The 16829-nt window shown below is 49.5% G+C and overlaps 1 protein-coding gene across 3 annotated transcripts in view; it reads left to right on the top strand.

Annotated features, from left to right (window-relative positions):
• The window catches only part of ARB2A (ARB2 cotranscriptional regulator A), a 271521-nt gene extending 271226 nt beyond the window's left edge, over nt 1-295 (top strand). For all 3 annotated transcript variants that reach the window (XM_080636890.1, XM_080636891.1, XM_080636889.1), the window contains one exon: nt 122-295. In XM_080636890.1, the coding sequence (XP_080493016.1) occupies nt 122-264 (143 nt within the window). In that variant the 3' untranslated portion in view covers nt 265-295. The remainder of the gene's footprint in view (nt 1-121) is intronic.
• Nucleotides 296-16829: the final 16534 nt, after the last annotated feature.

Here is a 16829-nt window from a genome sequence, read left to right as displayed (position 1 = left end):
CTGAAGCCTCGGTGGCTGCACTTGTGCCTGTGTGTCTGTAGGTACGTGGTCGTTCCTGTTCCCAGGCAGCAGCACAATGACACCCCACCCCCAGTCAAACTGTCACCTTTGTATTTTGCAGGTACAGAGCGCCATGAACTAACTTCCTGGAAGAGTTTTCCATCTATTTTCAAGTTCTTCAGCGAGGCAATGGATGCAAAGAACAGCTCAGTGAAACTAGCCCCAACGCGGCGCTCCAACAGGATAAAATATGAAGAATTGTAAAAGGAGGGGAGTAAAAAAAGAAAGCAAAACACAAACACCACCAACAACCTCTTCTCTGCTTCTTCTCTACAAGGAGCCTCTCAGCCCCTCATTAGATTGTTTTCTTCCTAGAGCACAGGGTTGTGATGTATACATCTAAATAGTGTTTTGCATTATTTCTAGATGAGTGCAACTGTCAAAGCAATATGGGTTCACTGGTTGTGCTTCCTGTGGGCTGTAACTTGGATTTCGTGCTGCCCATCAGCATGCAGATTAAGGCTGACAGTGGTACTGCACAGTGCAGCATGGTGCAGCTCTAATTGCCCTGACATAGCCCTGCACCAAGCTGATGCCAGAATTTAACAGCTTTGTTGCGATCCTGTCGCTTGCAGGATTTTTTTGCTGCTTCTTTCAATTTCAGGACAGAACTAGATAGGAAGCAAGACTGCTCTAGCTCAGAAGTGCTAACCAGCCTGTGATTTTACACCCAGTAAAATCAGCCTTCTCTTTCTTTGGGACCAAGTGAGATCAACTCTTGACTCTTTCATTTTCTGCTGGTAGGAGGGTCCAAGAGGTTTGGTGCAGATTTATAGGAAAGCCCCTTTGTTGTAGAGATTTTTCTCTTCCTGCCAGATCAGTGGCAGTATCTGTAGATCATCCCTTCCTTCTGAAAGCTCTACTTGAAAAAAAAAAAAAAAAAAAAAAAGTCTATTCATTAACTGGCTGGATTACACTGTGAAATATGACTGAAAAAAAAAAAAAAAAGAGACACACATTGCACATCTTCCTGTTCAGTTTTAAATGCAAAGATGCTTCCATTTCCACATGCAGGGCTGGTAGTGACTTGCCACACAAGATGGCAAGGTGGCTCTTTTCCTTAAGCACAGGGGTTCGCTCCCACTTTCCCAGGTGCTGGAGGAGGGACACTGCTCTGCATGGGGACTCCACGCCAAGTGTGAGGCATGGGGGAAGCGGAGCCGAAGCCATCACCATCATTGTCGGCAGCTTTTCTTCTCTGAAACTAAGCAACAAGACATGCCTGATAGCGTGCCCAGCAAGTGAGCACGCTAATTAAGGTCCTTGAGTGTTGATGATGCTAAATTAAAGTGATCTTTTCCCCAATGGCCGTGCCCACCTCGCCTCTGACGCTGTTAGTGCCGGGGAGGCAACAAGTGAACACGTGGCTTTGGTACCCCCATGCCACACCATCCCATCCCTCTTACGGAATGATTCCTATCCTACAGCTGGGACACGGCAGGGGGGTGGGGAAGTGTTGAAACGGGGTGATGCCGAAGTGGGGCTGATGCCTCTGTCACAGAACAAAGTCAGCGGTGTCAATGTCGGGAATGCAAATTGAAACCCGGACGAATTTGGGATGAAATCGTCTGGCTGAGAGGGCTTTCTGCACTCTCGTCTGCTCGTAGCAGCGTTCCCCCCTCTAGCACCATTTAACCTCTCCCCCTTCCAAGTCACCCCCCCGGGAGGCGCTCAGGCTCTGCCTTCGCGGAGGGGATCAATGCAAATTCCACGCCCAGGAGTTTTTGCTCACGGAGGGGAACCTGTTGCTGGGCGTGTCCTGCAACAAGGAGGAGAGAGAGGGATCTCCAAACGTCGCGGGAACGGATCTATTTTTTCAAGTGCAGACGAGAAACGAAATGTACAAAAAAAAAAAAAAAAGAAAAAAGAAAAACACACGAACATTTGTACTGTTAACGACCGACCGTTTTTTACGCCTTTTTCTGTACCGTGCCCCTTGCCCGCCCGGCGTTGCCGCTTCTGTCGGGCTGTAAAGCGGAACGAAGAAGCGAGGAGGAGTGTCCTTGCCGCTCGTACTGGCGCGCTTTTAGCGAATGGAAAAAATAAAGATTGGCTTTTCTCTCCTCCTTCTGTCCTTTGCGACCTCCGAGGGGCTGCGCCGGCCTTCCCCCCTTCCCCTCTCCAAGGAGGACACGCGAGGGGTGGGCGTCGGTGGCTGTTTGCAAATGAGGACCCTGCTTTGCCGCATACAGCCAGTGATCGGGGGGTGGATGGGGTGAGGGATGTGTGTCAAGCCCCCTCAACTCCGTCTTCCTGAGCAACCTTAAGCTTCCCCGCCTCTCCTTTCCACGGGAAGGCGCCCCGGCCAGTGCGCCACCATGACCTTCTTCCCTTTAGCTAATCCTAAACACTAAACAGCTTAAAAATAAGACCTTGGGAGACAGGTTTGAGCGGTTCCTCGCGGAGAAGGACGGTTTTGGTTTTTTTGGGGGGGACGGGACACGACAATGGGAAGACAGCATCTCCGTCCCCCTCCGCGGAGGATGCGCGGGCTGCTGGAAGGCGGGACAGCAGTAAGTGTCGCCCCGGGGAGCTGGAAGAGAGGAAGGTGTGAGAGCATCCCAGTGTGTGCCGTGGAAAGTGGATGACGGCAGCCCTAAAGCACGCTTATGAGGGATGAATCTGGATTCAAGCGGTCGCTTGAGGTAGGCCTTTCTTGAAGTTGAGCTCCGCTGGTCCCTCAGACTGTTACTTCTTCAGCTGAGGCAGGTCTGACATTAGTCTTCTCCCAGTTTCATCACGGGGAAACTCCTTGGCATCATCATGCAACAGCCTGTGCCCTGGGTAACTCTGGAGCTGGGCACGCCAAAAGTGATGCACTCACACACACAAATGCAAAGGAAAAAAAAGAAGCACCAAAACCTAGCAAAACTGACCCTAGGATAGACTCTTCAGGAGAATCCCCCAGTTCCTCATGCCCCAAAAGCTTATGGCCTGCCTGCCCAAAAGGTTTGCATATGGTTGTACGAGCCGAAATGCCACGGTTGGAGCCGTCAGAGGATCCCCTAACACCGCAGGGCGGGAGGGTGAGGGGGGACGAACAAATTAGACACACGGATTCTAATAGGAAGGAAAAAGGCAAAAAAATCCCTCATCTGCGTTGTGCACACATGGCCATACGCTGGTACAGTAGTGATGGTGCTATTCTTCTTGCCTCAGGTCAAAAGATGATGCTGCTTTCGCTGGGAATGAGCATATTTCTCTGTCCCCGAGACACATCGCTAATTGTTTGGGGGCTTTTGGGCTGGGTTGTTTGGGTTTGGTTTGTTGGGTTTTGGGTTGGTTTGTTTGTTGGTTGTTTTTTTCCCTCAAGGATTTTCATTCAGAATACAAAGTGCCACATCAAAAACCGCTTTGAGCCTCATATTGCACAGTTTTGGAGTCAGCCAAACCCAAAATAACCTGCCAAGAATGTGTACATCCATCCTCCACCCGGGTAGAGCTGCGTTATACAGAGCTGAGGGATGCGTGTGTGTGGATATCTGTGTCTCTGAGGAACGTGTAGCATGTGTGTGACTGTGTGTGTGTGCTCACGTTATGTTGACACACTAGACAAAGTGTGAAAAATGTACTTCTCGAGAAACTTGGAGGGAGATGTCATTTATCATTGTATCGTCACAATGCCACAAATTTTCACTTTTCTGTTCCATTTCGGATTGCATGTGTTTGTGAGTATTTCACTAGATCAGTGACAGCTCTTTATTTGCATAATTATATGCTCTGGTCTGAAGAGAAAACTAACCCCCAAATTTCATGGGTCACCAAACTGCGACAATCAATGTTTTATCATGTATGCTAAGCAAAACCTAAGGAGCTATATGAAGTTTCTTGGGGAGTTTTTGCTCCTCAGAAAATTAAAGATGTTGTGCCTCTTGAATAGATGCAGAATCTTTTCAAGCTTTTTGTAGCTGAATTCCGTTTGAAGGCAAAACTAGAGATTAGCTGGTAGATCTGGATTTCAGACCCATTGGCATTCTTACTTCAAAGTGGATTCAGACAAGCAGCTTTACTGCGTCTCTAAATTTCGCCGTCCTGAGTGCTGTCGTTTAATGGTGGTCAAAAAAAAAAAAAAAAAAAAAAGAAGAAGTAGCCAAATGTGAGAAATACAGAGAAACCCCCTGTCTTCAAACCCGCGGTGACCACTGGGTTATTTCACCCGTTCTTAGCAGTTGCATTCTTTCAGTTGGGCGCTGCCCCCCTTCCCGCCCCTCCCTATATATATATTGGGCTTAAATACGAAGAAAACCAATTCCGAAGCTGCAGAATTTGTTCTAGTCCATCAGCTGCACAATAACCGCACCCTCCAGTTATGACACACACACTCCAAGTTTCCCTGTCGATCAAAACGCCTTGTTATGAGGAGTAAGGGACCTGGTGGTGGGAACTGGCCGCCGAGGAAGATCTCCCTCCTCCTCTTCCACCTGCAGCCGTGCTGCTGGAAATGCTTAGCTTTTGCTTGGAACCCATTTAAAAGTGAAATCAAATAATGAAAGTATTGACGCAGACGGCGAGAGGACCTCTTGGACGTGTGGGTGACCTGCAAATCATCTGGGGAAAAGTTTAATTTCGACAGGGGAAAAAAAAGCACCAAAAATTCTCCAGTCTCCAAACCGTGACGTTACTGAGGGAAGCCCCCACTGTTTGCAGCCGTGCGCTTAGGTCCCTCTAAGCTGTTGGGAAGGATAAACTTTGGAAAAGGGGGTTATTTGGTGTAACGTAGACTGCAGTTATCCCCTGACCAGGTGACGGCGGGGGGAGCAGCGCCGTGGAAGGAACGCACAGACCTGTGGGTCGCGAAGCGGGAGAGGGGCTGTCGTTTTCGGGGGGATTGTCTTTTTCCCTTTCATTATCCTCATCCCGAATAGCCCTTCCCGGGGGCAAGTGCGTTTCCAGCACAGACTGGATCCCGCGAAGTCTGAGGGAGTTACGCGGCGACGTTTTGACTCCTCTTAGGCAGGCGCCAGCCTCGCACCGCCTCCTCGCCTCGCAGGAGCAAGGGGGAAACACGAGTGGGAAGTAAAAATAGTGCTGAGAGGCAAGAGTCTCTTCCCTACTCTCCTCTGGCTGCCGAGCGCGCTTCGGCGGTGCCGGCGGGACCCGGAGAGAGGAACCCCGCTCACAGTCATTCCCACCCTGGAGGCGGCTTGAATTCCACGTACACCCCCGCCTCAAACACCTCTCCTGCTCCCCGCACCCCTCAAACAGGGTCAAGCAAATAGGAATATTTCCGGGGAGAGGGGGAAGACGGTTCCGCGAGCTGGTTTATCTCGGCGGAGACAATAGCATCAGTTTTTCACCACTAAATGTGGCGCAAGAGAGAGCTGACCCCCTTAAGGAAAGCCCTGGGTCCTCTCCATTGTCGTTTCCATCTCTCTTTACTCACGCTCTACCTAATCCCCTAATGCCTGGTAAAGGACTGTCTCCAGACCTCTGCCTTCAAACCCCCTTCTTTAAAGCTGCTATCTCTGGCACAATTAGATAAATAACCTCCCCGCGCATCTCCCCTCCTCCCGGGACCGTTTTACGCCTTCTCTTCTCAAACTTGACGCCCCAGAAGAAGAGATCTTGTTTTCTATAGTAAAGCGCCTGGAGTGAAGAGTCCTCTGTGCCTCCACGCAGTTACTCAAATAATGTTCTCTCCAGTGTTGTGCCCAGTCCTGCTCGTCAGCATTTTGAGGCAAAAGCCACGAGCATCGCACGGAACTTCTGAATCCGGATCTGCTGGCTAGCAGCCCGGAGTCGGGCGCTGCCTGTCCCAAACTTTCCCTGCTCTTCCGGCCCCTTTTGTGCACCCTTCGCCCCTCCGCTCCCAAATTTACTGAAAGTCCAGCCTTCGGTGCCTTCCCGGGGGGGGAGTTGGCTGAGGAAGATGTCCCCCTGCTCATCTCTCGACGTGCACTTCAGACGGGGTTTTTATTATTATCATTGCGGTAATTATTTGGACTATAAATGGTTTCCTTTGTACTTTCTGCCAGTTTAGCCTGTATCCCCTCTTGGGGACGTTTTGCTGGGGCGGAGAAGCAGAACTAAGAGCGGTGGGCACTGCAGGCGGGGTGCTCCTTGCTTATCGCCGGGTTTCCCTTGGGCTCCCTGCTAGGAGAGTTCAAAGGTAGGAGCGTTCCCAAAAAGCGGAGCAAGGACCACTGAGCAGGATGCCGTCCTTCCCAGGGTCTCCCGAAATACACACAGATCCCCTCGCTCCATCCTTACGCTCCTCTCCCTCCTCCCTCCCTCCCACGGGGAACGTCGGGCGGCGGCGCGGCTCGGCGGCTCTCTGGGCGGGCCCAGCACCATGGACAGCGCTGCCGCTGCCGCTGCCGCCGCCACCGCGACTGGGGGGGGTCCCTGTGCCCCCCGCGCCCCCCGTACCCTTTCGGAGGGGTCGCTCCCTCCGAGCACGGCACATCAAGACCAGCACCTTCCAAGTGCGTCGGGAGCGCTCTGTCCTGCCAGGGAGACCCACTGCTACCTCCCGGGGTACCCCCCGAGGAGGGGCCGTTAGGAGGGAGGGATACACACACTCACGGCAGTGCTTGGTCACTTGGCTGTCTCTACACAGCTAGAGTCGTGGGGCGGGCGGGGAGAAGCTGTTCGCCCGCCTGCGGCTGCCAGGCATGGGAAAGAGAGGAAGGGACGGTAAAAAAAAATTAAAAAAAAAAAAAAAAAAAAAAAAAAGAGGAAAAGAAAAAAAAGAAAGGGAGGAAAAAGTTGCTTCCTCTGTGAATGCTCCCGCTGCAGCTTGCCTCCATGGTGGGGGGGGACCTGGAGGTGTCGGGGCTGTCCGGGGCTCTGTGACCACCCGGCTACCCCAACGGTGCCCAGTCCCAGTGACCAAGACCCCTTCTCTCCGGGGAGACGGCGCTGCCCTGGACTTTCCGCAGCGCATTACAATGGTGACATTGTCCCTGGAGGGATCGGTTTGAGGCCCCCGCGGCCTGCCATGTCCCTCCCGGCCTCCCTCTGGACCTAGGGCCAGCTGGAGGTACCGCGGACCCGGAATCCGTTTGTTCCGTCCGCCGATCCCGTCCCCTGGTCATCTGGGGCAAGACCCGTCGCCTCACCCCCCGTTCGGCTGAAGCCATCACCGACCCAGACCCCCGCGGTGCTCTGAGGGATGTGCCCCGGGGACCGAGACCCACGACGTAGGCAGCGGGGGACTTGCGGTGCTACCCACGTCGCAGGGTGCTCCAGGGCATTTTGCTCGTACAACAACTCCCCTCCCCCTACCCCTCACCGGGCAGGGGGCTTAGCCCATCGACTGCGGCAGGTAGAGAGACGTCTGCATCAAAGACTTCACCACATGTGCACGAAGAAGGCTTCAATATTTTGCAGTGCTAAATATTCACCTAGAATGGTTTAATTTTCCTTTCATTCTCTTTCCTTTAAATTTTTTCTTTCTCTCTTTCTGGCTTTCTTTATATATATATATATATATATATGTACATTTATATAATTTTATTTTTTAAGGGCCGATGGGAGCAGAGCTGGCTTCCACTCTGCCCCTATGGTCAGGAAAAAAAGGAACCCCAGCGAGCCATGGGCTCTCTGATCGCTTCATAAACCAGTGCAAACACTAGAGCTTCGTTAGAATCCGACTCAACTTTGGGGATTTTGGCCTCACCCGGATTTGATTGCATTTCCTGGTGGTTTGAGGGGGTTGGGGCTTCTGGGTTGGATTTTAATTTCAATTGTTAATATTACGTTTGAGATATCTGTTGCTCTGCCTTCTTTTTCAGGACCGGCTTCTCCTCTGCTTCTCACCCCCAGCCGGTGGATTATTCCCCCGCTTCCCCCTGCGCTGCACACCCACCACGAGCAGACGCGGCTCCTATCCCATGCGGAGCCCTGCGCTTGGCCTCGCTCAGCAGGGTGGGACGGGTCGTTAAAGGCGTTGTTTCCCGTCTGGGCTCCCCTCCTCTTGGGCAGCACGGAAAGTTTCCCGTAATAATAGAGCAAATGTATTTTATTTCCGGGTTTGAGTTTTGTTTTTTGCTTTTTATTTTGGGGTCTTTGGAGACTTTTTTTTTTTTTTTGACTGTTTTGGGAAAAAAATTAAACAAATCTTCCCCAGCCGAAGAAGAGCCCCGAGCGAGACCTCCTCTGTGAGTTGCTCGCACTGTCTTCCTGTAACCCTTCAAAGTCGTTTGAAATTACTTTTCCTGTCTTTCGGCCGTTTGTCAATGCTACATCCGGGGGAGGGGGGGGGAGGGCGGGGAGGGTCTCTGCACCTCCCTGGTCCCGCGAGTAGCCGGAGTTCCTCCTCCTCCCCCCCATCCCACTGCTCACTGATCCACATTCTGTCCTTTCTCCCTCGGCCCCACCGAGAGGTATCAGCCCTGGCTTTGGGAAAGGGTTTGTCCTGTTGCCAGGTGGCGACGTGCTGCGCCGCCGGGGCTAAGAGGGATGCCGCGGGACACGACAGGGGAGAGCAGACGGGACCTCGGCCTGGAGGCTGGGAGGAGGGGGTAAACTCCAAGGAAGGGGAGCTTGAGAGATGGCCTTCCTCCCGAAAGCCGCAAGTCTTCCTCATCGAAGGGTTAACAAACGCAAGGGTTTGGCGCTGCTGAGAGAAGGAAGAAAAGGGGAAGAGGAGCAAATCCAAACTCCGAAGGTGTTGGCAATCCTTCGGGAAACGGGGTGCCCTGCCGCCTGTCGTGACACCCCCGATGAGGTGCGGAGGGGGCTGGCTTGGCCGCACGGCCCCGGCGAGCGGGAGATCACCGAGCCCTCACAAATTTCTTTCCTGAAACGAATACCTGACCGAGATTCTCTGGCGAGAAAGTTAAAGCTCAGGGCAGGCACAGCTCCGGCAGAAGGGCAATTGTCAAGGCTCCCCTTCCAGCTAGATTAAGTGTGTGGGGGGGTATTTTATATGTTATTATTATTATTGTAATTTTTATTTCACGGAAATGTTAGCACTCAAGTAACTAAAGTTAGAACAAAAGCCAAAGTCTTTAGCTTGAAAGTTTTCATTATCAGCTTTCAACCTTGCAAAACTAGAGCCATTTGCTTAACTTAATCCATAACATATGTTTGCAACAGTAGCAGATTTTTTTTTTTTTTTTTTTGTGTGTGTGTGCGTGTGTGTGTATGTGTGTGGTTCGGAACTGATCAAGTTGTAAATTTTTCACCTCAGGTTTTCAGCGCCTCCTAGTTACAGCCTAACACCTATCGAGAGTGAGGGAGACTCCAAAAAGATCCCACTGTACCAAATCCAAATAGTCCGATCCAAAATCCCTAATAAAAATTTACCAACCAGGCCACTCAAACTCCTTCAGATTCATCCCACTGAGAAAGGAGCTTCCACTTTTCTTGTGGAAAAGAGTTCAAATGAGCAATTCAGCATCATCCTCATCCTGCTTTGTCTGCGAGGCTGCGTCTAGTGTTTCACTGTTTACTATTTATTACTTTCCCCCATCTCATAGGCTACTTTGCTCAAGGTATCGCAGGAATTATGCAAATGCAGAGGCCTTTCAGTTCAATTAATAATGGTAATAGCAGCCGCGTGGTGGTCATACCGCAGAGTGATGGTTCTAAAGCCTTTCTCACTCCTGTGTTGTTGTTTTATCTCCTGTAAAAACTTTTTAAACATCGGCCCTGCAGGGAGGCGATTTCTTCTGCACAAAAATGACGTTTAGTCTTTAAATACAGGGGCTGTTGTGGAGTCGTGACGGGGTGAGGAGTGGAGTTTAGAAAGCAAACCTACCCCCACACACACACACTGTATTTAGCTTATCACTCTTTACCTCGGGTATGGACACATGCCATAGAGGAAATAAATAAATAAATATAATAATAACAAATGCAGAGGATGCCTCAGAGCCCTGAAAAGATCAAAGGCCCGTGTTTGATTTCCTGGCACTTGCACTTTGGACTCACCGTAGTTGTCCTGATAGGTTAATGGGGATAACTCCGGGGAACGTGTTGGTATTCCCGCAGAAACAAGACCCAGGGAGCCTTTCCCACGGCACGCACGGCATCTCAGCTTCTTCCCGACGGCGGTTCCTGTGAGGTTTAGGACACGCGTGGAAGCTGCAGAGCCCACCCCGACCTTCCTGACCTCTGGAAACCACTCACCGGGCGGAGCACCCTGCTCCATCCTGCCACGCCCTGCGCATCTTCCCTCGGAGGCTAGCGCGGGCGCGGAGCTGACCAAGGCGGCGTGGGCCAGCGGCGCAGTCCCGCGTGGCGGAGCGCCATCTAGCACCCACCGCGGGAAGCGGCGCTGGAGGCAGCGGCGCGGAGCGGGCCGCGTGCGCGGACCTCGAAGTGAAGTGGGCAGCTCGGCCCCGTGCAGGCGGCGGTGGGCCGGGGAGGTGTGGAGGGATGCCCCGACCAGCATCCGAAGGGGCGGCTAGGCACTTTGTCCTCTCTTTGTTCGCCTGTAATAGTTATAATCTATTTCTCCATATTTTTTAATTAATTAATTAATTAATATTATTTATGCTATCTGTGAACACGCTCTGCTACATGCGGATTTGAGTGCTGGGGTGCAAGGGAGAGAACGGCGCGCACCTGGGTGCTCACCTCCGGGACTCACAGCCGCAGCTCCTTCCTGCCAGAGAAAATGCACACACAGAGAAATAAGAATAATTAAAAAAAATTACACAGATAAAACGTGTTTTCGGTGTTGTCGTGGGGAGGAATGGCACAATCGGAGTGAGCGTGGCTGAAGAGCCAAAGCGATTAGTCAACGAGGAACCAAATAGGCTTCTTTAAGCGTTACCTGATAGCAGCTGCGGTGTCCTGGGTGAAACTTAGAAACTGAAAATGTCCCTTATCTGTAAACAAACAAACAGGCGGACAAAGTTTGCCGGTTGTTTAGATCCTGGTTTCGAAGAGAGAAAAAAAAAGGCTGGGGGTATGGAATGACCGCGGCGGCTCCCGTCCCGTCAGGGGTCACCTTTTATTTCTGAGTCTTGAGGAGATCCCAGGGAAAGGAGAAAAAAAAAAAAAAAAGGGGGGGGGGGGGGAAGAAGGGAGGGAAGAGGGCAGAAAATGTTTCTACGTCGTGTTCTCATTATTTCTGCAAAAAAATACATCAGGCACCGGAGTGGTCCTACAGTGCAGAGGAGTCATCACAAACCCGTCCACTCAGTGCTGGGAGGAAAATTGCTATCACCAGTGCATGCAACATCAACGTTAAAATATCTTTATTGTCAAGCCTTTTAAAGACTTTACTCGATTACTTAAAATTTTTCAATCACGTACAGCTCCTAACAGGAAAACGCACCGTTTTCTCTTCTGAGATACTGCTTTTGTTTGGAGGTTTTAATAACTTATTGATTTATGTTGTGTCTACATCAGCTTGCTAAAATGTTACTGCAGGTCTACAGCCTTCCCTTTCCTTTTCCTTCCTTCCTTCCTTCCTTCCTTCCTTCCTTCCTTCCTTCCTTCCTTCCTTCCTTCCTTCCTTCCTTCCTTCTTTCCTTTCCTTCCTTCCTTCCTTCCTTCCTTCCTTCCTTCCTTCCTTCCTTCCTTCCTTCCTTCCTTCCTTCCTTCCTTCCTTCCTTCCTTCCTTCCTTCCTTTTCTTTTCTTTTCTTTCCTTCCTTATTTCTCTTTCTTTCTTTCTTTCTTTCTTTCTTTCTTTCTTTCTTTCTTTCTTTCTTTCTTTCTTTCCTTCCTTCCTTCCTTCCTTCCTTCCTTCCTTCCTTCCTTCCTTCCTTCCTTCCTTCCTTATTTCTCTTTCTTTCTTTCTTTCTTTCTTTCTTTCTTTCTTTCTTTCTTTCTTTTCTTCCTTCCTTCCTTCCTTCCTTCCTTCCTTCCTTCCTTCCTTCCTTCCTTCCTTCCTTCCTTCCTTCCTTCCTTCCTTCCTTCCTTCCTTCCTTCCTTCCTTCCTTCCTTTTCTTTTCTTTCTTTCCTTCCTTTCTTTCCTTCCTTTCTTTCCTTCCTTCCTTCCTTCCTTCCTTCCTTCCTTCCTTCCTTCCTTCCTTCCTTCCTTCCTTCCTTCCTTCCTTCCTTCCTTCCTTCCTCTTCCTTCCTTCCTTCCTTTCTTCCTTCCTTCCTTCCTTCCTTCTTCTTCTTCCTTCCTTCTTTTCTTCTTTCTTTCTTTCTTTCTTTCTTTCTTTCTTTCTTTCTTTCTTTCTTTCTTTCTTTCTTTCTTTCTTTCTTTCTTTCTTTCTTTTTTTCCTTCCTTCCTTCCTTCCTTCCTTCCTTCCTTCCTTCCTTCCTTCCTTCCTTCCTTCCTTCCTTCCTTCCTTCCTTTTCTTTTCTTTCCTTCCTTTCCTTCCTTCCTTCCTTCCTTCCTTCCTTCCTTCCTTCCTTCCTTCCTTCCTTCCTTCCTTCCTTCCTTCCTTCCTTCCTTCCTTCCTTCCTTCCATCTTTCTCTTTCTTTCTTTCTCTCTCTCTCTCTTTCTCTTTCTTTCTTTCTTTCTTTCTTTCTTTCTTTCTTTCTTTCTTTCTTTCTTTCTTTCTTTCTTTCTTTCTTTCTTTCTTTCTTTCTTTCTTTCTTTCTTTCTTTCTTTCTTTCTTTCTTTCTTTCTTTCTTTCTTTCTTTCTTTCTTTCTCCTTTTTCCCTCCTGCCACTCTTTCTTTTTTTTCTCTTTTTTCCCTTTCTCTGACTTTCGTTCCCTCCCTCCTTTCCTCTCTCTCCTTCTGTCCTTCTCTATTTCTTTCTCCGTCTCTGTCTCTTTCTTCTTCTCTCTTTCTCTTTTTCTTTCAATTTTCCCTCTCTTCCCCCCCCTGTTTCTTTCCACCTCTTGCCTGCTCTCCTCCTCTTCCCCTTTCTCCCTCCCTTCCTGCCCTCTTTTTCTCCCTTCACCTCCTCCAAAGGGGGCCAACACAGATCCCCGATGCCCCTCACTGGGGCCACCCTCCCCACTCTCCTTTCTCATTCGTGGGCGAGCTGGGAAAGGTGAAGGGATTATCCCGGTAGAAAGCAGGTTCGGAGCCCCCTCCGCTGCATGATGGGGTTGGCACTTATATTGGGCAATAATACTCTTGGGGATATTTCGACAGCGGCACCAGCAGGGAGCCCAGCACCCGGGGGGTGGGAAGGTGTCCCCGGGTGAGACCCCGGTTTCCGGGTGCTCCCCCCCAACAGCCCTTCTCCCGGCCTCAGCAAGGCTGAGCGGTGGTCGAGGGGGGGCGGGAAGGGACCGGCCCCGGGCGTTCTCCTGCACTTCGCCACCAAGGTTTGCTCCAACCTGGACCCTTCCCCGAGATAGAAAGCCCAGCTGTTTCATTTAACTTTGATTTATTGCTTTTAAAAGTAAATTTACACACATGCCAACAGCACTCCGTTTTGTTTCCCCAGACCCAGAGATTTATTTTCTACTTAGCGCTTGTCTGACAAAACAATGTCCTTTAACTTTATTACACATCGATGAGGAAATCTGTCTTATTTTTGGTTGGATTTATCGCTCTGTTGCTTTGGAGACTTTCTGTGTACAGCAAGAGCTCAGGTCAGGAAATATAAATAAAATGAAAGCCAGGCGCAGAGGCAAGCACCAATAAAGGTAGCAGAGGCTGGTTGATGCTACCGTCACCACTGCTAGAGTTCATCTGCAGCCAGGATCACAGTTAGGAAAGGGGGATATAATTTTAACTCCGAGAGTGCAGGTAGTTTGGTTGGTTTGGCGGCTTTTTTTTGGTGGTGATGACTAGCTCTTCGTTCATATGCAGGAGTGAGAGGTCTCTAGTCTCCCGTGGCTCTACACAAGGACATGTATCTATAATTATTGACGGGGAGAAATACAGGGTTATCCATACCATGCTGCCTTACCTCTGCACAGTAAACTCGCAATTACCAAATCTATCTAATGGCTGAACTCAGGGGAATTACACTGTACTTTGAAGCAGCTTTTACGGTACATTTAATCTACGTTTTGGTTTCCTTTAGTTCTCATTAAAAGGGCTTTTCACTGATATACTCTCTTTGTGTTCTTCATTCCACACTCGGAAAAAAAAAAAAGTTCTCACTTTTTTGGCGGGGGGCGGGGGGGCGGGGCAAAATAATAGTAATATTTTTAAAAACCCTGAGAGCTGGGTTTCTTATTCTTCCCTCACTCTTGGTTTTAAAGCAAGGGTAGTTCGTAGTAACGAAAGGTCCTTCAGTGAGAGTGGGGATGAAGGGATATTCCAGCAGTATTGAGATGGACACAGCGTGAACAAATCTTTGGCCTCTCCCTCTTTTTTCTTTCTTTTTTTTTTTTTTTTTTTTTCTTCCCCCCTCCACCCCCCCCCCCCTTTTTTTTTTTTCTGTGCGTTTTCCGGGCTCGGTCTCACAAACTGATTTCTCGGAGAGGCACCTAATAATCACTTTAGAGATGTTCAAATGAGGACACTCGCTCTTTTCTAGCAAGAGGTAAAGATGTGACAGGTTTTGTTATCGCGGGTATAGTGGGAGCTTTGTCAGATATTCCCTTTCTTTCCCTGTAAATACACCATCTACAAATAAAGACCCCCTGTCTTAAAGCGTGACTCTCCCTGCTGGCTCTGTCCACTTTCTGTCCGGTGTGTCCTCGTAAATCCAAACTTCATGTCATTTAACATATTTTAATTATTTTTATAAACCCAGGCAGGGTTGGGGGGGAGGGGGGAGGGTTGAGTGTTGGGTTATTTTTAATATCCAGAAATTGTACACGACTTTTCCCTGCCGAGCCCCAAGACCACATTTCCTTGCACCAGCTTTGGTGGCAGAGAAAACCAACCACCTCACCAAAGTAAATAGCGGGGAGACTCAGAACCGCTGGAAATTCCCCTGTTCGTGCTAGTTGCGGCTTTCTGGAGAAAAAAAGGAGTGGAGAAAAGAGGGAAAGAAAAGGAAAAATAATAAAAGAAAAAAGCACCCTGTCACTCAGGAAAGGGCCGTTTCCTTAACCTCTCTCCCCATACCCAAGGAGCAGGCCGGCACACTCTACCCCCCCTGCACAGGGTTGGGGGGGGCACAGGGACCCCACAGGGGGAAAAGCAACCCCCCAATCCCCTGGTACCCCTGGTTTGTAAGTTCAGGGTAGGGTAGGCCCTAGGCTTCAGGGGGGAGTGAGGAAGGTCCCCCCCGAGAATCTGAAGGGGGATATAAATGTGGCTCTGTGTGTGTGTGTTTCCCATTCCCTGACCCCACGAAGGTGCAGCTTCGTGACGGGGGTGCGTGTGTGTTTGTCCTGCGCCCCCCAGCGTGGATCAACTGTGGTTGGGGGTCGCATGATGGGGCGGGTCAGGGTGTCCCAACTCGGCAAGTTTTAGCATCTTAGTTCTGGCAAGGCAGTGTGGGTTAGGGGCGAGAGCCCCTTTCTGTGGGGAAGCAGCTGAGAGTCACTTTGGGTGAGGGGAGAACATTTGCAAAACGTTCCGGCGGCTCCTCCGGGAAAAGGTCTGGCCTTTTTATTGCAGAAATGGTAAAAAAGACAGGATGTCCGTAGATCCCGATCCCCCCCCTTCCCAAACAAAGGGCAAAAGCTTAATGAAATAGCCCGGGAGTGAGCATCGCCGGAAAGCATCGCCTCTGCCCCGGGACAAAGGTGGGAGCGGAGGAGGGAGGACGAGGAGGGAGCTGCATCCCACCTCCTGGGTATCTGGTCTGAAGGGAAGAGGGGAGAACGTGTTGAGGACGCAGGTAAATAAAATCTAAGCTGTAGCGGTGTTATACACAGCATCCGGGGGCATGCCTGTGCACAGTTCCGCCTTGATATGCAATTAAATTACAGCAAATTCCTCTTTAAATAATATCGTTGGGAATCCTTCTTTAAGATTCAAGTATGTCTGAGGTTAAGTAGCTTTTAAAACGTCAGTTCTAAATGGCTTATGCAATGAATAGCTACCTTCAAATTCTAAAACCATTATAAATATGCTATATATATGGATGCCAGTTTATCTTTACATATTTCTTTTTAGAATGAGGGAAGCATACACTAAAAGCTAGTTGCAATACTTTATTTTAGGAAAGCAGATGTTAATTTTTTTTCACATATCAGTTTATGACCAAATACGTGTGTAACGTTGGAAAGCATCCAGAGTGCCTCTATTATTTACTAAATGACTGTTAGTTCGAGCTTATTATTCTCGGCATAACCAAGGTATACGTTCAATAAAATAAACATCTGTGATTTTAGCAGGGGTGGTTGTGGCAAGTTAGAAATAAATTAAAAGCTCCTATAAAAGTGGGGAAAGGTTTTGTGTGAGGAGAACACACCAGCAAAGAAGTAAACTAGCTGTTTGCACAGCCACGCCGAGACCAGTCTCTCTGTTCTGCAGTGGAAAGGGGGTGGCAAAACTCTACCAGAATAAGAAAACCCCTCGATTCTGGCTGTAGCTATGCTGAACAACGTGCTCACACATCCCGGGCAGTGGATTAAGGGCCCGGGGTGTTTTCTAAGATTCGAGGGTTGCTCCCTCTCCCCCCAAGAGCAGAGCATTTAGCTGGCAGGAATGCATTACCCTCAGTTTCCTCCTGTCAATGTCTAAGAATTCAGAGACTTCAAGGGGATGGTTTGGGTTTGTTGGGGGGGTTTTGGTTTGTTGGGGGGTTTTAGTTTGTTGGGCTTTTTTTGTTTAGCTGGCTTTGGGTTGTTTTGTTGTTTTTTTTTTTGGGGGGGGGGTGTTGCTTTTGTTGGCTTCTTTTGGGTTTTTTCCCATCTTCGCAGTAAAAGATCTGCGAGAGATGCTCGTGTTTGCATGGAGTTTTACGAGGGGCTTGAGTACATAGGAGGAGCGAGGCATAACCCATTGGCATAATAATTAACTGCATGCAATATTTATAGGCCTGTGATGTTTGTTATCAGGCGAGAGAGCACACTCAATTGAGGTTTAACAAATAGGAGCGTTATTG

This window comes from Psittacula echo, assembly GCF_963264785.1.
Source record: "Psittacula echo genome assembly, chromosome: Z".
In the NCBI taxonomy this organism is placed as follows: Eukaryota; Metazoa; Chordata; class Aves; order Psittaciformes; family Psittacidae; genus Psittacula; species Psittacula echo.
This window is presented reverse-complemented; position numbering and strand designations above follow the sequence as displayed.